Source organism: Tiliqua scincoides, chromosome 2, assembly GCF_035046505.1.
Source record: "Tiliqua scincoides isolate rTilSci1 chromosome 2, rTilSci1.hap2, whole genome shotgun sequence".
NCBI lineage: Eukaryota > Metazoa > Chordata > Lepidosauria > Squamata > Scincidae > Tiliqua > Tiliqua scincoides.
In genome coordinates, this window is record NC_089822.1 from 135,698,519 (window position 1) to 135,720,754 (window position 22,236).

General features: G+C 46.0%; 1 protein-coding gene across 1 annotated transcript; it reads right to left on the reverse strand.

Moving 5' to 3' along the window:
* Window positions 1-1,243: 1,243 nt before the first annotated feature.
* Window positions 1,244-21,491, reverse strand: FAM186A (family with sequence similarity 186 member A). Its single transcript, XM_066612841.1, has 8 exons — window positions 21,252-21,491; window positions 20,095-20,326; window positions 18,830-19,006; window positions 12,935-16,724; window positions 11,250-11,442; window positions 8,137-8,321; window positions 7,175-7,363; window positions 1,244-1,298 (listed from the first exon to the last, which is right to left on the reverse strand). Exons 1-8 carry the CDS (start codon window positions 21,489-21,491, stop codon window positions 1,244-1,246), a joined length of 5,061 nt encoding a protein of 1,686 aa, XP_066468938.1.
* Window positions 21,492-22,236: the final 745 nt, after the last annotated feature.

Consider the following 22,236-nt stretch of genomic DNA (forward strand, 5'->3'; position numbering starts at 1 on the left):
GAAACAGAGATCTGTAATTGAAGTCAACCTACTAACTACTCCTGTAGTTAGTGTGCTTTGCTAGCAGCTCACAGGATTTGTTTAGGTTCTAGCACTGGTGCTCTGGTGCTATTGTTACGTTTAGGAAAATAAGAAGAGCCCTGCTGGATCAGGCCAAAGGCCCATCTATTCACACGGCATCAAGTTTCCCACAGTGATGCACAAGCTGTTCCTGGGAAGCTCACAAACAAGAGAAAAAGGCATACTTCTCTCCTGCCATTGCTCCTCTGCAACTGATATTCAGAGGCAGACTGCTGCTGAACCTGGAGGTAGTGCAAGGCCCTTGTGACTAGCAGCCATTGATCAACATGTCCTACAGCTAAAGCAAATGTATAAGCCACTATTTTCCAAAGTGTGCGTTGCAACCCACTGGTGGGTCTTCAGTCCATGTGCAGTGGATTGCAAATTGGGCCCTCTCGCCCCCCCCATACCTTTTTGGCTCTAAATCTGAAACATTCCAGAAGGAGGTGGTTACCTCACTGGGAGATCCTGAAAGCCTTTCCGAATGGCTCTGGACTAGCACTCTACTAGCCTCCATGGGCCTCTGAATCGCCCATAGAAGCATCTGAAAATCACTTCCAGTTTTCCAACGTAACTTCTAGTTTTACCGGAAGTGACTTCCAGACACTTCTGTGCACCATTCTGAGGCCCTTGGAGGCCAGTAGAATGGATTGCTGACCCAGTGTGACGTGGGAGAGGCCTACGGAGCCTCCCAATGAAGGATTCTGGCACCACGCAGAGGACAAGGTGGGTTGCAGCGCCGAAAATTTTGGGAACTACTGGTACAAGCTATTGGGCTTTTAGCCATAAACACATTAGGTAAGTCACTATTTCCCTCCCCACCATAATTTCTCTGCTGAAAACCGCCCTCTGTCTTTATTCTGCAATGAAACTACTTTCTAGGATTTTGTTGTTTGTTGTAGGAAACTAGGATTTTGTTGTTTAGGGGTGTGTGTGTAAAATTTAGGTAGGTGTCCTTCCTGAACACTTTTCATCTGACTGTAGCCAGAGAAATAAAGAGAAGCAGGTAGAAGGGAATCAATGCCCGACCTGTAGAGCTTCCAGTCTGACTCCTGCGGCAGCCAAAAAAACATACATGTGTGCATCAGATTTAGAATAAAATACAGTGCCATGCAACTATTTGTACAGGAACATATTTTATTCTGGAACATTGAATTAAAAGACATATGGATTACTACCTAATTTATAAATGCATAAAATTATATCCAGTTATTTTCCATCGAGGAATATGTTGAATCCTGCAAGAGAAGAAAAACAGTTCATTGTTAATGCAAAATAATTTTTTCTTAGTATCAAACACTGTTCCAGCTGTGTGCCCAAAATCACTCTATCTGGAAGTTATATTTATAAAATTGGGCTGTAACTATTTCTATTTCCAACCAGCGTATTCACTATGCTTATATTTTTTAAAATCTGCTTTTTTTAGTTATCCACCAAAATATGCTGAAAACAAAAGTTTTCTAGGTTGAGTCTCTGCATGTTCATTCAAATAAGTACCAGTGAGTTCACATGAAGGGGTCTAATAGAAATTGTGGCATCCTGCAGAAGTATTTTTCAACTATAAACCTTTAAATAGGCCTCTACCTGGAGTTCAGAATGGAGCTAAAAGAAAGCAAGTCAGGTTTGCACTTTGTGCTACTGAATAGTGACATCTACAGGCCATTCAAAGAATCATAGCTCAGACTTGTGTCACTCCTATGGATTCGTTCAAGTATTTAAGACAAGGCTGGAAAGACCAGCGTGGCTTGACTTGAGTCGAGTTGCCGAGTCACCGTCACCCCCGGGACTTGACTCAAAATTCAGTCATAATGACCGCACTTTCCAAGTTGCCAAGTCACCACTTTGCGACTCAATAGGACTTGAGTCGAGTCCCCCACCTTTAAAAAGCCCACCATGGAAAAAACAGGGTTGCTGCTAGAGAGAGTGTGTGTGTCAGAGTTCTCTTTACTCACTTCCCTGATGTCCCCACCCATCTGTAAAGAGGGTGGGAGGGACGCTGAGCGATTGGGGACAGAAACAGCAAGAGGGTCACAAGCAGCAGTTGCAATGCTTACCAGGAGGACCCAATTCTTGCACCCCTACTCAGAAGGAATCCCACTACAGCTGGTCATTCAATGAGCCTGCTGGAGCCATGCCATGAATTTCTCCAGGATGGCTAGGAACCACCTCTTCTTCTCTCCCCCCCCCCCCGCTGACTCCTCTAATTGGTCCAGGGAAAAACCCTTCCTCCCCCTACCTGAGTTTCTGCAGCCAATTGTAAGGCAAGAACGCCCTTGGCTCCTCTTCCTGCTCCCCTCAGCCAAAGTCAATATGAGAACGCCCGTTCCTCCAATGAACACTGCTTCTTTCACAGATGGGCAAGACAGTCCAGTCCCACTTCCCTGGGCTTTTGCAGTTAACTGTAAAGCAAGAAACCCCCTGCCTCCCGGCTAGAACTTCCCTGCTGCTCACCTGGTTGGAATGCTGCCCGTGAAGTTTTTCACGCTGCAAAAACAGTAAGCAAGCACACCCAGACACAGGCAGACTCTAGTCAGTACACATGGGGTTGAGTGCTGAGTGGGGGGGGGGCCCCTGACTTGAGTCTTTCTCAGAATCTTTCACACATGCAACTCACAAGTCACTGAGTCACCCAAAACCATGCATTTTCACAACTCTAGTCTGAGTCACCTGACTCAAGTTCCCAACCCTAAGTTAAGACATACATTCCTCCTTGAACATACATTCCCCTTTCCAGATTTTCGACTATGTTTTGATTGAGCTAGAAAGTAAGGACCTTGCTATCCTTGACCAACCCAATTGCAAACTGCACAAGCTACACTGATTAGAGGTTAATAAATACATTTTTTAAAAACACTTAATACCCTCCTTTGAAACAAATACTCAGGTTAACTTACATGCAAAGTTATAATACACCCTCCCCCCCCCCCCCAAAAAAAAAACCCATAGTAAACCACAGTTATAAACAATTTCCAAATTTTGGCTAGCTGTCAGCTTTCCTGGAGGCCATACATGTAAACTTTCCTCAAAGAGATTCTGTGTCAGGAGCTTTGACAGCAGATGACCTTTAAAGCTGGGTCCCTTCTGGGAGTTGGACAAAACCTCTTCTCTTCTGAATTGTCATCAATTTTTATAGCAGCACTCCTATGCTTTAACCTGTTGGATTTCTAGATGTCAAACACAAGAGCCCTGCCTGAAAAGCATGAAATAGAGCAAGTCCCATCCCCAACCAGTAGCTCATGTGCTCTCCCTCCTCCATTGCTAGACATATTGCTGAATGAGAAACTGAAATTAAGATAAGACTGCAGTGCTAAACATGCCTATCTGAAAGTTCCATTTAACATCAATTAGGCCTTCTTCAGGGAAAATGGGTTTAGGGTGGGCACCTTACTATGAAATACATCATCATTTCTCTTTCAGAAATCTAAACTGTAGGGCAAGCCCTACCACCACCAGACTTTGCCTCATTTGTGCCTCCCCACGGTATTTCCTTTCTGGCACCATAACTGCAGGAAAGGTGGCAGTCTACCTGTCCAGGAGGAGACCAAATTTTTAAAAAGCAGTGTTCACCCCTCTTCCTTGCTAAATTGGAAAATGCTCAGAGAAAAGTGGCACAAAAGTGGTGAGGGCTAAAAAGCATCAGCTGTCTAGAGCAGTGATTTTCCACCTTTTCATCTCACAGCACACTGACAAGGTGCAAAAATTGACAAGGCAGACCATCAGTTTTTTTGACAATTGACAAGGCACACCATGTTGCTGGCACTGGGAATACATCCCCCCAACTATTAATAAATTACATTCCCCCAAATTCCCACAGCACACCTGTGGACCATTTGCGGCACACCAATGTGCCATGGCACACTGGTTGAAAATCACTGGTCTAGAGAGTCCTATCTTCAAGTTTACCCACCAGTGTTAACTTTTATGTACTGCAGGCAGGAAGATGATTGCCATTGTACAATTGTCTGCTGGAAGTTTTGCTCCCTTGACACAGTCACCATTTCTTACTTATGTAGATTGGTTTATTGGAGGGGGGGGCGATAGGACCAAGCCAATCATTAGGCAAGGTGAGGCATCCTGCCTTAGGCAGCAGATTTTAGGCAACAGTTAATGTAAAAAAGGCAGTAAAATGAAAATCACTATATCTTATTGGGGGGGCACCTTTTCTTGCCTCAGGCACATCCTTTGGTTGTAAAAAGGGCAGTCACACAACTGAATGGCAGGAAACAGTACTCCTGCCTCCTTACTCCTCATACTGCCTTTTTTTCTTCACAGACACACATACAAACACAGCTGTTAAAGCAGAATTTCATAAAATGACAGTAGCCTAAAACCCAAGAAATGAGGATAGCTTCCCTGCCCTCACATATCTCACCAAGTCTCACATATCAGGAAATTATCATTTTCTCTGAGATGGTGTAACACAGTGACTAAGAGATAGATAGTCCAATACTATTTCACCCTCTGCCAATGCATAATTCCAAAATGGCTAACACTGCATCCTGCAGGAGGGGAGGTAGTTACAGAGGCCTCCTCTGTGCGGTAAGCCTCAGCAGCATGGACGGGTCTATTTGGACCACCGCTGGCAAATTTGGGTCTGCACATGGACCCTTGCTACAGTATTGGGTCCAGGAAGGGACCTAGGATGTGGCGGTTGCTGATGCAGCCAAACTCACCCCCTTCCTGAACCCAACCCACCATTCTCCCACCCCTGCCTCATTCGGCCTGCCCCTGTTTTGCCTTCCCCCTGCCCCATCCTGCCTCCCTGCTTGCCTCAGTGGGTCCAGGGCTATCCTCTGGTGGGTGTGGGAAGATTCTGGCCTTCCCGCTGGTGCTCCTGCAGCCCGCAACTCTGAGTATGTTCTACGACTGCTGTAAGGAAGTCACCACCAGCGAAACACACATTCTGCTGGCAGTTGGCCCACATAGGATTGGGCCATGAGTTGAGAATGAGAACTTTGCAGGCTTGAATCTCTCCTGCCAGGTGAATTCTCACCAGGTGGCCTTATAGCAGCCATTTTCAACCTTTTTCAGCTTGCGGCACACTGACAAGGCACTAAAATTGTCAAGGCACACTACCAGTTTTTTACTTACATTAAATTACTACATTACAGTTAATCTTGAATTAATAAAATTAATACAGTTAAATAATTACATGACAAAAAAATTGACAAGAAGCATGGAGAGGGAAGTATATGTGGTTTCTGAAAAGAAGGAAAAATTCTATGTTCTATGTTCAAATTCTTATCAAAAGTGCCAGAAAGTGTTGGCAAAGACAGGGCAGGTGATCACATAGTGGAGAATGTGGGCGAGGGGCAGTGAGGAGACATGATTGAAACAAGTGCAGGATTAAACTGGGGGTAGGGGGAGAGACAGAGAGAATGAGAGGCAGTGATTCTATATCTTTGGAAGGTGCTGACAAGTGAGCGGAGGGACAGTAAGAGAGTTGCTAACTGTGATTGTGAGATTTGGGGGGGGGGAAATATTCCTGGGGAAGGGGGTGGGGTGGGGGAGAAGAGGAGAGAGAAGTGCCTGCTTGTGTATTTGAGAAAAAAGAGTGCAACCAAAAGCCCAATCCTATGCATGCCTACTCAGAAGTAAGCCCCATTATAGTCAATGGGGCTTACTCCCAGGTAAGTGTGAATGGGTAGCACCCCCAGAGCCCAATCTTATGCACGCCTGCTCAGAAGTAAGCCCCATTATAGTCAGTGGGGCTTACTCCCAGGAAAGTGTAGATAGGATTGTGGCCCAGCACCCTTCCTCTAAAAGCCCCAGAGTGCAGGGAGGGTCGCCTTGGGGAGCTGCAGGCAAACTGGCAAGGAAAAGGGACTTTAAGGAACCCTGAAACCTTAGGTTGGGGGCCTCAGCAGACTCGCTCGCTATGTACCTGCTTGCCTGCTTCTGGCTCCCTCTTCTCACTCACTCCGCAGCTCCCACCTCCTGGCTTCTCCAGGCTTCTCTTGTTGGCCAGTCAGCATGCAGGCAGGTAACAACCTCCTTTGTGCCCAACCCTATGCATGTCTACTCAGAAGTAAGCCCATAGTAGCCAACAGGGCTTACTCCCAGGAAAGTGAGGATCAGGTTGCAGCCTGAGTCCTGCTCAGTAGCAGGAGCAAGCTCCAAGCGGACTCTTCAGCTGCTGCGTGGGATGCAAAGCAGCCGCGACCAGCCCCTTCCCTGGCTGCTCCCTTGCTTGTGCTGCCTGCCGTGGGAGACTCAAAGCAGCCGCTTCTCCCGCACGCAGGCACGCAGCTGCTGCCTGCCTCCTCTGATCCTGCAGGCATACCTGAGGCAGCCTCGCGGTACACCAGTGTGCTACATCACAGCTGTTGAAAACAGCTGCCTTAAAGCAAGCCACTCCCTCTCAGCTTCAGCAGCAGCACAGGAGATAAAAATACTTAGGGTGCAATCCTAACCCCTTATGTCAGTGCTTTCCAGCACTGGCATAGTGGTGCCAATGGGACATGTGCTGCATCCTGCAGTTGGGTGTCACTCACACCTCCTCAAAGTAAGGGAATGTTTGTTCTCTTACCTTGGAGCTGCATTACCCTTATGTCAGTGATGGAAAGCACTGACATAAGGGGTTAGGATTGCGCCCTCAGTCTCCAAACAGGGTTGCTGCAAGGACTCCATCAAGATAATACAAGTGAAGCACTTTACACACTCAGAAAGCACTATACAGATGCTAAGTATTTTTTAATTATATGGACAGTCTCATTGTATCGTAGCACCAATTGGTAATGACTTTTAAAAATCCATTAACAACAACAACAACAACAACAACAACAACAACAACAACAACAATAATAATAATAATAATAATAATAAAAAAACATTAAAGATACATAAAAATATAAAAAATAAGGAGTACAAAGAATACTTCTAATGATGCTGGTAACACGGGCAAAGTCAAATATTCTAATTACTTAAAGTAATTAAGTATATATCTAAAGTATATCTAAATTAAATTAATATATGTTATGTCTCCAACAGCCCCTCTTATCTACTCGTTATAAGTATTCCATTTCAGATTATTATTTCAGATTAATGTTCTCTGTTCCTTTCAATCTAATACCAGTTGGCAATGTCTTGATTCAAATAAAGCAAAGCTATTTACCGCGTCTTTACATCTTGGAGGGATTTATTCCTAACAGAGCTGATGTCCAGTTCCAAAAGTCTAGGAATATCTGGGTGGCCGCAAGCCTCAGACCAGAGCAATGACACAGGCGTTTTGGGTCCAATGGGAATGCTCAGTTCTGTGATATCTGTTTTCCACAATGATTCAATCTGTTCACTGCTCGGCTCTCTATGGAATGAAAGAGTATGTGTTTATAATCTGAAGGAAGTGATAATGTTTTGGAACAAGCCATATTGTAGAAAGAAGGACCAAGTCAATCTATATATTTCTAAAATGCATATTTTTCTAAAATGTATATTTCTAAAATGCACTTGAAACCCCACAGTGGGAAGATACCACTGGGAGTGTTGTAATTTGGAGCATGGAAATGGCAGACAGGGAAAGGGTTAAGCACACACTCCACTTTGCTGTTTCTCCATTCCTGATCATTGCCAGGGGGAGGGCAGCTCTTCCTGTTCCCATGGTTGTTGGGCTACAATTATGTGTATTAGTTTATCATGCATTATTTGAACCTCAGTGAGCCCAAACATACCAGTGTTTGTCTAAAGTCATCTAGGCTTGCAGAAGGAGCTGGTGCTGAGGCACCAGGATGCTGTTGTAACTCCCTTCTCAGAAAGGCTCACCAAGGAAAGCTTTCAAAAGGCTGGTAAAAGGATCTTCCCTTTCTAGAAGGCCCTTCAGAAAGTGATCCTGGTTCTCTGGCATAGCCAGTAATATTTGTGGACATGTATTGTGGCTCTTGTGTATGGATTTGAATGATAATTACCTGTTGAATTGGTTGTCATATATCATGCTGACTTTATTGCTGTGAGCTACCCTGATTGCCTGCTTGGCCACAAGACAAAGGTATAAATGATAAATATTATAATTCTACTGAATGACTGGTTTGTTGACACAAAATTTCATCCACAGGTGTCCCCCACTGCCCAACAATATTGTACCTGACTGCGGCTGAATATGGGAAATCTTGAGGTTTCTTCACAGTGACCAGGGGGCTTGGAGAGACTTTGGACTTCAGCAAGACAGCTCCAATGTGGGGCATGGATATGGTCTCCTTTGTGCTGTCTACGGCTTTGATCAGTAGAGGGCATGGGCTGCTGAGGGGGAGTTTGGTCATTAAGCGGAGCTAGAAGTGCCAAGAGAGAAAGAACAATCAGTTATCTGGTACAGATGATGGTCCAGACATGACCATCCAGATGTGAAAAGAGAAAGAGGCAGGGGGACTGAGACAAGTAATCCCACCTTACTGTGTCGCTCCAAATATGAGACCATACAACAAAGTTCTTAACCTCCCTTGTCTGCTAACATACAACAAAATATTCTTTTCAAATCCTTTTGGAGCAGCTTATTGAAAATGGGTTCAAAAACAGAAATGGACTCTTGACAACTGACAGCCCAATCCTGAGCTGCTCAGGGCGCCCAGGCTCAGCAACACTAAGAACGGCTGCCACTGGATCCTGAGCACCCTAGGCTACCCCGGGAGGCGCCTCAGGAGAAGGGGACTTTCGTCCCCCTCTCCCAGGTAAGGTAAGCAGCCCCACAGTGGGTAAAGGTGCTCGTGTAGAGTGCGAAGCCCTCCATGAGCGCCTTGGATCCTGCGGAGCAGAGTTCCGCAGACCCGCCTCCCTCCCTCCCCCAGGCACACCTCCAGTCCGCCCCCCTCCTCACGTCATGCCTCCGAGTCACGCCTCCCTGCCCCCTGTTGGCCTCCCCCCTCCTGGGAATGCCTCCTCCCCATCCCCGCCCCCACTTGCTGTGCCATGGCTCGGCGGTCTGGGAGACCGCCAAGCCGCGGAGGTTGGACAACCGCCCTGTGGTAGCCCAGTACCGGCCAGCACTGCAACAGTGCTTGGTGGCACGGAGCCGTGCTGTTGAGCACAAGATTGGGCTCTGAGTTGTGTGCTTCCTTGGTGAATTTTTGAACTCACATTTTCCTTAGCAAATTCAGCTCAGGAGTTGGTTTATATATTAATTATGGCATGAGGAGTGGCATCCCTGTGAAGAGTTTCCCACCACCCCATCAGCCCTGACAAGGAACCCAATCCTATGCCTGACTACTCAGAAGTAAGTCCAATTACAATCAGTTGAAGGTACTCCCAGGAAAGTGCAGATAGGACTGCAGCCAAAGTGGCAAAAAGAACTCACAGTGTGAGCTGGAGCTATTACGTATACAATAGGTTTCTTCACTTCTACAACTGGATTGGAGATGGGGAAACTCATCTCATCTGAGATGGCCCATCTCCATATCGACCATTCCTGAAAGTCGGAGGGTGTCATGAGCAATTGATATATGGGACACAGTTGCTGGGCTGGACCTAGCAGAAGAGCCACAAGGCCACAAAGAGTTTCCTCACAGAGTTTTGACAGCAGCCAGGGACTGATAGTCTTCATAGTGAGCCTGATGGTCCATCTTTCCTATAACCAGGATGGCCAGTCTTCCAGGACTAGCCTGGGATTTCCAGAAATCAGCATCAGTCTCAAGATGACTATCAGAAACAATCCTGAAGATTTTAACAGGGCCTCCAGATATTTCCAACATTACTGTACAGCATACTGGGGGGGGGGGGGAGAAATCTGCAGAAATCATTTCAGTTGGAGTTGGCAATCCAATTTTAGCTTAAAACGGTCAAAGGCCTGAACCCAAATCCAGATCAAATGTGCAAAAAACCCATGTGGAAATGGTCATTCCCCGTGGAATAAGCACACATTTGGAGGCAATGTGGGTTTCCTTATCTGTTAGATATCCATGAGTGTTTTTTTTTTGAGTTTTTTTTTGCCATGGAACACCTCTTTCCAATGTTTACCTCTTTCACCCCTTAATTCGTGAGTTTGGAATCCTCCACTTAGGTTTTTGAACATATGATTGCAAAACCCACATGGTTCTCCATCTCCACTAGTCTCAAGTCCTTGAAGGAGGTAAGACAACAAATTCCTTTGCTTCAGTTCACCCTCTCATTGTTCTTGGCTTTAAAAGGCAGCTGTCTCTTCCCCTTGCTTGTGGCAGGAGAGACACCAGCAAACCTGAATTTTGCAAGTTTCTTTTGCTCTGATATGTTGGGATCTGGGTGGAGGACAGCCAATTGAGCACTCCTGTAACTAGGGTTGCCAGCCTTCCAGTACTGGCCTGGCGTTTTCAGAAATCAGCACCAATCTCCTATAAAAACCAATCCTGGAGATTTTAACAGGACCTTTCATCAGCACTTTGTTCCTTTTCCCACTGGACGGGGGTGGGGGGTGGGGTGGGGTGGACGGTACCACTGTTTATATTGCCCTATGCATGCCTACTCAGAAGTAAGTCCCATTGTATTCAATGGGGCTTATAGCCAGGAAAGTGTGTATAGGATTGTATAGGATTGTAACCCAATTCTCAAGGAAGGAGGCTTGCAGTTTGTCTTGCAAACCAGGGACATGCGGTGTGGGGGCAACAAGTGAGGCAGAGCCACACTTTTGAAGCACTCCAACGTCATTGGAGTTCTTCAAAAAGTGCTGCCACGACTGTGAACATGCAAGCACTATTCAGAGCATATGAGTTGTGACTGCTTGTGCAGCTCACACGGCGGCAGTGGCACTTTCCAAAAGAACTCCAGTGAGGTGGTTCTGCCTCACCTGCCACCTCCACTCCACATGTCTCTGTCACAACTACTGCTTTTCTGCTTGCATCTGTCTTCTTGCTGAAAGAACTGGCATCAACACCTGGCTTCCTCCACTGAGCAATGCTTCTCCCCTACCCCACTCAGTTCCTTTTGCAGAGTGTCACCAGGAGTGTTGCCAGAGATGATTTTTGGCTGTCCCTCAGAGGTTACTGAGCCCTCTGGGTCCTCTGGAAGTCATCACAGAAGCTTGTTCCTTCTCCTCCTGTCCTTTTCCTCTTCAGATGAGATGTCATCAGGTTCAAGATCTGAGGACCAGGAGATCCTGACACCCAATTCACACAGTGAGTTCTGTTTCACAGTACCGTCAAGGAGTGGGACTCCACCATGGAGACTGCCATGCCAATGGTTCAAGTAATATATGCAACACGCATTGAGTTGTAAATCCATTCTGACACACTCACCTGAGCAAAGAAGGCAATCATTTTTTCAAGGCAACGCTGATGCTTCTTCTCCATGGCAACCTGCTTAACTTTCCATTTTCCCAGAACCACCTTGGAGTAAGCATCTAGCTTCTCCACCATCTTGTACAAATCCTTCATTTTAGCACCATCCTTGGCATATTTGGCAATATCCAACTGAGCAGTTAATTTTTGTCTGCAGATGTGGGACAAGAGGGATAGAGACATAAATCAATGCTTCCTTACTGCAAATAAATTCAAGCCCAACAGCTTAGTCTCTTGGGCAGAATGCAATAAATTAAAATCTTATAAAGGTTGTTTTTTTTAAAATCAGGTTTCAAATAATTATATTACATAATTATATATCACATAATTACATTACTTCAGTGAACTCAGATGATAAATACGCACAATATTGCTCCTTTTTCCTTGCAGTCTAAGAACTAGAATAATACAATCCTTTGTATATCTACTCAGTATTCCCATAGATTTCAATGGAGCTAGGTAAGTGCATATAAGATTGCAGCCTAAGGAGAATAAGGCTGCAATCCTATAACATTTTCCTGGGAGTAAGCCCCATTGAACACAGTGGAGTGTTTGGAAACCTGGAAACTGGATGCACACTGGGAGCAGGCTATTATGATTTTCCAAAATGAATACACTTTTACTAGACCAACAGGGCAATCCTGTGCATGTCTACTCAAATGTTAGCCCCACTGAGTTCACTGAGACTGACACCCACGTAAACATAGGATTGCAGCTTAACTTAGGATCACATTACATATTGTGCAAAATGTGTAGTGTTGCCTGTTTTGTTTTTTGTAAAGCATCTGTGAAATGGAGTGGAATCAGGGCCAGCCAATCTATGAGGTCAACTGAGGGCGAAATCCTATCCAACTTTCCAGCCCTGGTGTAGCTGTGCCAATGGGGTGTGCACTGCATCCTGTGGTGGGAGGATAGCTATGGAGGCCTCCACAAGGTAAAGGAACATTTGTTCCTGTGCCTTGGGGCTGTGCTGCAGCTGCACCGGCACTGGAAAGCTGGATAGGATTGGGCCCTGAAGTGGCTATCTTAAGCAGCAGAATGACTGAGGGTACTCTTCTTCTTCATCCACCTTGTCTGGTTATTCTTGTCTGGTTATTTTGAGTAAACCTATCAGGGCACTTTTGCCTTAAAGGATGCCTGATCAAAGTCTGAGATTTGACCGATTTTGAATGTTGCTGCTCCTTAATGGGAGAAAATTGTTTAGGGATGGATGGGAGAAGGTTGGCAAATCTGAGATGGTAGAAGGTTGGTTCCAAATAGGAGAACCATCAAAGCCTGTGGAAATGAATTCAGCACTCCCTCTAGCTAAGGGGAGGAAGAGAAGTAGTAGTTGTATATGTGCGAAGAAGCAGCATTTGGGCAGGTTTGAAACAGAGGCAGAAGCAGACAGCTGCAGGCATCTCAGGAGCTGCAGGATGCCTCCCTCTAGAAGTCTGAGATGGAGCGGCGCATCCACTGCTTGTTGCAGGTTCCTTTTCCTTAATCTCTGCTTGTGTATTTGTAAAATATGGCAAGTATTACCAAAATGCTCAAAGCTCACAGTGTTCTCTCCTCCAAAGGAAAGCAAAACCAAAGTGACACAGCCTGAAACTTCTCACCCCTTGGAGAAGTGGGGAGTACACAGTAAAATACTGTTTTCTTACCTGGCATCCTGGAGATGGCAGAAGATGATATATTTCCGGAAGAGCATAGCCAGTCTTTCGACATTGCCCTGTAGTGCCTGTCTGATCATTCCTTTGGCTTTATTATAATCATCAGAGGAAAGCTCAGACTTCTGCAGGGCCTCCTTCAGGAGCTCCAAATTTTTATTTTGCGCACTCACATCCAAACAGTAGCGCCTCTCAGTGATGGCAGGTGCATGAAACATCTCAGCTTTGCGGAACAGTTTAGGGAACCAAGAACGGTCCAGGTCACAGGATGACTCCTCAAACTCAATACTAGGCCTGGGGGTGAGCTGGGGGGTGACAGGAACCTGGCTGTCTTTGTGGAGGAGGGCAACTTTTTGTTGCAGTGGGAACTGTTCCAGAGCAGTGCCCTGCACCATTTTCACCACGCAAGGCTGGGGTTTCCCTTCCTTTGAGACCTGTCGCACCTGCTGCCTCTCCTTCAGCTTGCGGCCCTTTTCCAGCAAGCTGAGCAAGCTGCGCTGCTGAGCTCGCTGCTGCTGCAGTTGTCGGCGCCACCGCTTCAGCTGCCCCAACCAGCGCTTTTCCCAGAGGTGTTCCTGCTCTTTCTGGGCCTCCTGCTGCTCCTGCAGCCACAACTTCTGCTTCTGCTCCTGCTCCAGATAGTTTTGCCGCAAGGCTTCCATCCGCTCCTCATGATCAGCTAGCTGCTGCTGCCATTCCCACCTCTTCACGGCCTGCTCCTCGTCCTCAGCCTGCCAAAGGCGCTGCTGCTCCCTGTGCATGGCCTTCAGCTGTTTCCACTGCCATTCCTCTTTTGCCTCCTCCCCTTGCCGCTGCAGATGCTCTCTGTGCAGCTGCTCCAGGCGGTCAACCTCCCCCTGCAGCTGGGCCTGCTGCTCTTTCTGCTTTTCCCGCTGAGCCTCCCAGTACTGCTCCTGGGCCTCCTGCTCCTGTTGCAGTTCTTGCCAGTGCGCCAGCTGCACTTGCCACAGTCGTTCCTGCTCCTCACGCTGCTGCTGTTGCTCCTTCCACTGGTTCAACTGCACTTCAAACAACTCCTGCATGTGGTCCAGATACTGGGCTTCCTCGTCCAGCCTTTGGCGCTCTTCCAGCAGCCGTGCTTGTTCTTCCATCAGTCGCTCCTGAAGTTGCATGTACCAGGCCTGCTCCTCTTCATCCTTCCCCTGTGCTTCTTCTGGCACAGTCTCCATTTGCTGCAGCCCTTTTCCTTTTGGAATGTGCTTCACTTGAGCTTCCGAAAGCAATCTCGCCTCTTTGTGTTCCCCTTCCTGCCATTCCTGATCCACCAATTCCTCCTCATCCACTTTGTCAGGCTGATGAGCCACCAGAAACTGCTCATCTTCTTCCTCGTCAGATGAAATTTTCTCCTCTCGCAGCTTGGGCCCACCCTCTACTTGATCCTGGGGCTTCTCCTCCACTCTCCTCATCTGCTCTGGTTCTTCCTCATGCTCAGAGCTCTGCTGTTTCCGGGACTTGGCATGCAAAGTGTGCTCTGATGGTTGCTCCCATTCTCCAGAAAGACTGAAAGAACTGCTTGAGGATTCTTTGGACAGCCTGAGGGAAATTTCCAAGGAGGATGAATCAGTAATTTTCACGGCCTTTTCTTCACCCTCTGACAATGCTCCCTTGCTCGATGTGCTTTCTGGGAACCTCTGTCGCTTGAGGCCACCCAGGTACCTCTGCTTCATCAAGGAGAAGCATTCATCTAGTTTTCTGTCTACTATTCTAAAGACATGTTTGACCTGTGGGTCTGTGGGCTGGAACTTCACTGGTTGCTTCCAGCCGGTTGGGGAGCCCTTCTTGAACTTCACCATCTTGTCCTCTAAGGAGGCAAGGATGGCAGCCTGAAATTCTTGCAGTACGATGCCTACATCTTCTCTCGAGGGTTCTTCTTCAACAGCTCCGAGTCTCGGCTTTTCTTTCTTAAATGCCTGTATAGTGGCAGAAAGAGGCAATGTAGGCCTTTTTCCAAGGGGGATTCTAGGGATAATTCTGTCTCGAGGCTGGCTTTCAACCAGCTGTCCTGGTATAGTCTCTTGATGGGTTATGGCCAATTCCTCAAAAAATTCTTTGATAGTCTCTGCATCTAGCACACCACCCTTCTTCCTGGCAAGTTCTTGCAACTTTGCACCTAAGCCGTGGATGATGTTTCCTGCACTCTCTGGTGGCTTTGGATGTGGCACATGAGCTAGCATTCTACCAAAGCCCATAATTTCTTTCTTTTCTTGGATTTCTTTTAGCTCCCCCACTAGAAATTCCTGTGCCTGTGTTTCAGCAGCATCCTGTTTTTCAGCTGCTGTGTCTTTAACCCCTTCCAGAACAGGCTGTTGTGATAGTCTTGTATCTGGGACCTCTGTAACCTGTATCTCACCAGTCTCTGGAGTTGTCACAGGTTTTGGAACCAGTACCTCATCCTGGAATTTGACAGTCTTTTTTTTTCTTATGTCCTCTACAATTCTTTGTGAAACAAGTTTCAGTGTTAGCTTATCCGGCAAAGTTACCTCACCCCCATGGATACTAGCATGTGAGACTGCTATTGGCTGTTCAGGCAACGGCTGGACTGCTACTGGCTGATCAGGCAGCCCCTCAGGAGGTCCAATGAACTTTGTGCTGCTGGGTATACGGGCACTTTCTCTTGAAGTGCTTGGTGATGGTTCCTCTCCAGAAGATGTGTCATACAAGCTGGGTGAAGGGCTTTCTTCCAACGTTTGTGGTGATACAAGGTCCTTTTCTTTGGATCGTGTAGATCTTCTTATCTGTAATTTTTGCAATTTTCTCCTCCCCTCTAATTTTGAGTCCCCTTTGGAATCCTGGATTGCTTTTATTTTTTCAGACGGTCTACGGGCTTTTTCTGCAGATCCCTCCTGTGCTGGTTCTGTGTCAAGAGGCTGCATGTCCCCTGTGGTGGTGGCATCAGAAGTTATTTGTCCTGAGGACTTCAGTGATATATCTTTCTGAGAAAGCTTTGCTTCCAATTTATCAGATGATACCTGCTTTGGTGACGTATCCTTTCCTTGGAGCTTTGTGTACACTTTCATTTTACTATCTTGAGCTTGTGGCACAAGGTGTTTCTGAAGGACTTCTGTTTCAGAAATCGTTGCTGGCAGCTTTTCTTCCACACTCTCTTCAGGTTTGGGTCCCGGCTCTTGTTTCTCCTCCAAGCATGGCTTTTCTTCATTTTTCACAGTGCTTAGTGTTTGATGTTTGGAAGAGACTTTTAACAATGGTTTTTCATCCTTGTTCTTGCTCACATCCGCCTGAGGTTTTGCTATTGCCTTCTCAGAAGAAGACAAGCATACTGGGGCTTTAGTCATCAGCACTTTCTCGTGTGTGTCATGCAGCTCTTTCTGCAGGATTTCATTGGCGGTGGTGAGTACTTTGCACTTGTCTTCAGCAGCTTGGACTTGTATTTCCAGGACCGCCTTCTTCTCCATGACAATGTGCAATTCCCTCTGCAACTGTGAAATCTGAAGGTCTGGCTTCTTTTTTTCCAGTACTTCCAGGTTTTCACACTTGACCTTGAGGCTGCGACACTGTCGAGTAAGAGTTGAAAAAGCCTTCATAAGGTTTAGCATCATGTTTAAAATGTACTTGATGGCAACACATTCTGCTTTGTTGAAGATTGAAGAATCAGCAAGTTCCTGTATCAAGTGGGTGACCTCCTGATTGCGAGTAAAAGCAAGAGGTTCATTTTCCAACATCTGCTCTGGTGTCATGGGCTCACCTTCTTTGGGGTGTTCTGCCACTTTCTCTTTCCACAGTTTAAACACGCTTACTCTGGGAGCTAGACAATCAAAGATGCAGACAAAGGGGATTAGAGAACATGTATTCAGCCCAGTGATCAAAGACCACTGGATCAAGAAATGTCAAACAGTGTCACTGGGAGCATTCCTACAACTCAAGAAATCTCTGAGCAAATGTATCAAGACTCCTCAGCTGCTTGTGAGCAGTCCTTGCCCCCAAGCAAGTGCAAGGAGAGCAGACATGCAGAAAGGAATGGAATGTTGCTCCCAGCATGCTTCAGGGACTCAGGAAAAGATGTTTCAATGAAGAAAAAAGCTCCTCAGATGCAGCCTCCAAATACTGTATGCTAAGAAGAGAAGAACACAGATGGCAGTAGAGTTGCCAACCCTCCAGGATCTGCATCTCTAGGGAGCACCATCAATCTCCAGGTGACATTTGAAACAAATCCTGGAGATTTTAACAGGACCTCAAGGAATTTCCAACATTGTATCATGTTGAGGAAAAAAAATTTCCAGGAATAACTTCAGTCTGAATGACTAACTCTGAAGCAGGGCTCTCCAAACCCCAGCCTGGAGGCCACATCCAGAGGATTTTGTCCAGCCCACAGGCTCCCCAGCCTCTTACGGCTAAAAATAGCTCAAAAGACACACTACTTCTGGGTCTCCCAGCGTGGGTATATACCTCATTCAGCCACTAGAGGTGCATTATGTAATGTAATGTAATGTAACAGAATAATTCCATTCCATTCATCACCTCTAGTGGCTGAATGCTGTATATACCCATGCTTTTTCCATTCTTTTTCAAAATCCATGCCCCCCTCTTCCTGGGCAAGTCAATTTTGCCCTCTGCTCCCTGCCTCCTTCCACCCCCACCCACTTACTGTGTTCAATCAAACTCTCAGAATATTGTTTCTTCCTGTCTTTATTATTTATTTATTTTCTGTTCCTCAACACCATGCCAGATATACAATGCAGCCCTTTTGTTGAGAAGTTTGGAGACCCCTGTTCTAAGCCAGCTATTTTCAATCACTGTTCTGCAGCACAGTGGTGTGCCACAAATGGTTGGCAGGTATGCACTGGCTGTTTGGGGAGGGTCATATATTATTAGGGCCTTGCGGGAATGTGAGCCCCCAGCCAGCAGTGCAGTGTGTCTTGTCAGTTATCCAAAAACCGATGGTGCACCTTGACAATTTTAGCGCCCGTGTGCCCATGAGATGAAAAAGGTTGAAAATTGCTGCTCTAAGGGTTGTGCTGACCAGCAAATGAGTAGGAGATGAGTGGGACTCTTATAGGTAGTTAAAACACTCCAGAAATGAACTGACAACACAATCCTATCTTTCGCTGGAACAGGCAGACCAGGAGGCTTGCACTGTATCCAGCATGGGATAGGATGCCGAAGTGGCTCAGTCAGAGGTAAGGGGAAACTCTTCCCCTTACCCCTGGGTAAGCCACTGCAGCCCCTATGGCTCTCCTCAGACTTGCACCACCTCCTGAGGTAGCACAAGTCTACCTCAGCACAAGGAGGAGAGTGAAGTGGCTTGCAGCCGCTCTGCACTGCTTTGGAAAGGGGGTTGGGATTCAGCATAACAGCTGGATACTAGCCCCGCCTCCTGTTCCCTGCCCACCCACCCCCCCCGGGACCACCCTCTGCCCTCCCTCCCCCCACCCCGGAACACCTCCCTCCTGCCTCCTTGCTCCCACTCCAGACCCTTGCGTTGGCCAAGCTCAGCCGACACAACTCACTCCACAAGCTGCCACAGAGGCTTGATGCAGCCTCAATGCTCCATGTGCTGGCAGAGCTTGCTAATGAGGAGGCATAAATGCGCTTTATGGCACGTTTGCGACCCTCCTAAGCTGGCGCAAGTATGCAAGGTTAGGATTGCGCCAGGCAAACACAAGGTTAGGATTGTGCCCTGAAGCTTGCACTTTCCCTAGGAAGGCCGGCAACCTACTTTGCAAACTGAGATACTGGAATAATTGCAGGAAAGCTGAAGTTTGACACCTGTTCTTTGACACTGGCTCTTTGTGTGCTGACTTCGGGCAAGTTGTCTGATTTATCTCCTGTCTTCTGCCACTAAGCCAAATATACCCTTTTATTTCTTGTGACAAAAGGTATCTCTCTGCCAGAGCCATCATGATTAGTTACCTGACTTTCGCCTTAACTTGGTTTTCTGTTCCGAGAATGAATGGCATATCTTGAACAGATGCTGAACATTTGTGTTGATGGAGTCAATTAACTTGAGCATACTCTCTCCCATCTCATCAATCTGGGCTGCAGTACAAATGTCTTCTTTTTGTTGTTCAACTTTTGTCAGCGTTCCATCTGGGAAAAGTGTTGAAACTCAAATTACCCAACCTGTTAATTAATAAGAACCCTGGAGTGAGGCAAAAGCACACAAGTCCTGTTCTGTCTCTAAATACTTTTGCCATATACATCTAACTATGTATCTGATTTTTATCTTGACATGAATGGCTGAACATAAACCTCCACTTTTCCTACAGCAACCCAGTGTTAGACAGTTAGGTTGAGAGACAATGACTGGTCCAAAGTCAGCTAATGAGCTTTGTAACTAAACAGGAATTTGAACCCACACCTAAGAAGATAAGAACCTCTCCAGTCTGTGTCCAGCATCCTAATCATATCACACTGACTTTCTCAGTTTAGCTTGCCAACTTTATTCTTGCATTGCTTCTGTGTCTTTAGCTACTGGATGACAGGAAGAAATTCAGCAGCTGAAAAACCATCCCTAATCACAACCACTCCAGAAATGTTATGTACTAAATTGCACTGGAATAACTGTTTATGAAAAGACTAGAAATGCATGTCATAGCAGGTGCGTGGTTGATGTCAAAAGCAATGACCTTGTGACTACTACTCTTGTCAGTCTGCAACAATCAATGAGGAAAAAATAATGACTGTTAGTTTCTTCACCCCAGTTTCATTGGCTGCTGCTTACAGGGGAGGGGAAACTCTCGCCGTGTCAGGGAAATAGAACCAGAGTGAACCTAAATATAATTTTAAAATATTTTGATGGTATTAAATGTAAGAATATCCTGAGATTCAGAATACCTTGGATTTGTTATCATAGTAGATAAGAAATCTCAATGCATAAATGCTACTATATCTGATCATTTTACACCTGTTTGGTCCATTTGTACTGGCTGCTTCAGAGACCTGTTTATTGTACACTACTTGGTATAACCCACATGGAAAAGTCATATAGAAATTATAAATATACATTTTTTTCTCTTTTCATCTGTGTTGGAGTAGTGGTGATTACAGCCCAGTTATTGAAACCCTTGTTGCCTCAGTGCTACCCACAATAGTTTTCTTGTTTCCCTTTGCTGGTCTTCTGAAAAGTGGCAGTTTGCCAGCTCTCCCTCCCCCTGCCATCATCCCATGGGTCTTACGCCAGGCTTTCAGTGACTCCAGCACCATCTTTAATTCATGCACTTTGTACACACTCTCATCTAGTACGTCATCCACATCATCTAGTAAACGCGACCGCCGGTTTTTCTCTTGCCACGTTGGCGTGAGCAGGTATTCCTTTTCTAGAGCAGGGTCAAAGTCATCCACTTTTTTGTAGCGTTCATAGGTTTGATTCACATTGTCCAGAATGCGGAAGAGCTTCTTAGAAATCTCCTGTAAAGACAGTGTAAAAACAGATGTCAGGAGATGGGATAATTTGATGTGCCTAGGAGCTCACTCCTCAGATGTCCAGCTCCCTTCAACCCTGTGCCTGAGCTGAAACTCTTGCTAGAAGCATTTCTGCAGGATGCTCTTATTTCTAGTTACCCTGCACATGCCCAATCTAGTCTGATCTTGGAAGCTAAGCAGGGTCAGGCCTGGTTAGTACTTGGATGGGAGACCGCCTGGGAATACTGGGTGCTGTAGGCTGTAGGCATAGTCTTTCGAGACTGAAGGTTGCCAACCATTTCTTATTTCTAACTTTGGGTGGCAAGAATTAGACCTTAAAAGATTTGGGATATTAGTAAATACCTCAGTCTAAATATACTGTGTTATTTTTATCCTGTGATTATCCACTTACAGACCTAGGGGTGCCTTATGCTAGAAATCTAAATAAATAAAATAGACTGCTGCCAAAGAAACAACGATGGCCAGTCTAGTCTTTCTGAATTGCTATTTATTTCCCTAAAACATTGGTTCCCAAACTTTTCAGAGGCCTTAGAGGCTGATGCCTTATTTATAAATATCAAGAGGTGTGGTTACAAAGGAGATTGGGCAGCAGTGCTCCCCCACCCCCAGTAGCAGCTTGTCTAACCCTTGATGCACATAGCCTAATTTGCCATCAGTTTTGCGAACCATCCAAAAGGGGGTCACAACTCACTGGTGGGTTCTGGACCCATAGTTGGGGAACCACTGCCCTAACACATCAGAAATGTTTGTACATGTTCAGAGTATGTATGATGAAAAACCATATTTTATCTAGTGATCCAGTGTGAGTCCATGATGGAATCTTGGCTGTTCTCTTGAACAGGGCTGTGTGTCAATGGCCTCGTCCACCATCACCACCTCTCCCCAGCTGGTACTGCATTTCAACAATTACCTTCTTTGCTCTTTCCAGCTGTGCAGTATCTAGTTTGACCAGTACATTTTTCACAGTAGCAGGGACTTCAATGGTGGGGGTATAGCTGTTGACTTTAGGGATTATATTCTTGAACTTTTCATTAAAGTCGTCTTCATGTTCATCTTCGCTTCCTGAGTGTGATGCAGATGATGAAGATTCATCAGGCTTGGGAACGAGGGACTGCAGCTTATCCCATGCAACAAACTTTTGAATATTCATAGCTGTAGCACAGATTGAGCTGTATACACTCCCTTGTTCTATGTCAGGTTATTAGGGAGTCAAGGGAGGCAGGGACAAAAAAACCCTTAATTTTCAAAATGTTTGGCTTGCCCTACTGTTAAGCAGAAACTGATCAAACAGATGAACAAATTCTGTTTGTGTAGTTGATGTCACCGTTGCCATTCTATGGCTTCTAATCCATGACATCACTGGATGGACAACAGTCATTTGCATAGAAAGAAGCTCTAAGAAACGGCAACTGATAGTTCCACAAGCTCCACAGGGAGTTCCATATACAACAGAACCCTGGAATGTATCAACACCTGGTGAGACACGTGCGGTGCAGTGGATTATTCCAGTCCCACTTCGGCCAGTGACCAGCTGTGTAAAGGGTTGCCATGCTGTTCATCAACATGTTCATTTAGTTTTGTTTGTTGCAGGAGGTCTCCCTTGAAGGCTCTTTGGGTTACTTTCTCGGCAGAAATGCAGTTTAGAAATGTTTTAAAATAAAAGATAAACATAAATAGGTTCCCCGCCCCCCCAGTCCTTACCTTTCTGAACCTTTTTCAGAGATATTAATCATAGCAGAAAGTGAGAGAAATGCTTGGTGCTATTAATGAGTCTTTGTTTTGGTTTTAACTCATTTCTGCCAAGCCCACAGGTGTACTTATTTGATCCCCCGTTGCGTATATGCAACACTGGGCAGAAAGGGCCTAATTTGCTTTCTTATTCAGTATCTGAATAA

Bases quoted from the DNA above. Each gene is read 5' to 3' on its own strand.
- FAM186A (XM_066612841.1), bottom strand. From the start codon at position 21,491: ATGAATATTCAAAAGTTTGTTGCATGGGATAAGCTGCAGTCCCTCGTT. The intron at 20,327-21,251 runs GTAATTGTTGAA...CTGTCTTTACAG, and splicing joins AGCTGGAAAGAGCAAAGAAG to GAGATTTCTAAGAAGCTCTT. The intron at 19,007-20,094 runs GTAAGACCCATG...CACTTTTCCCAG, and splicing joins GGAGTCACTGAAAGCCTGGC to ATGGAACGCTGACAAAAGTT.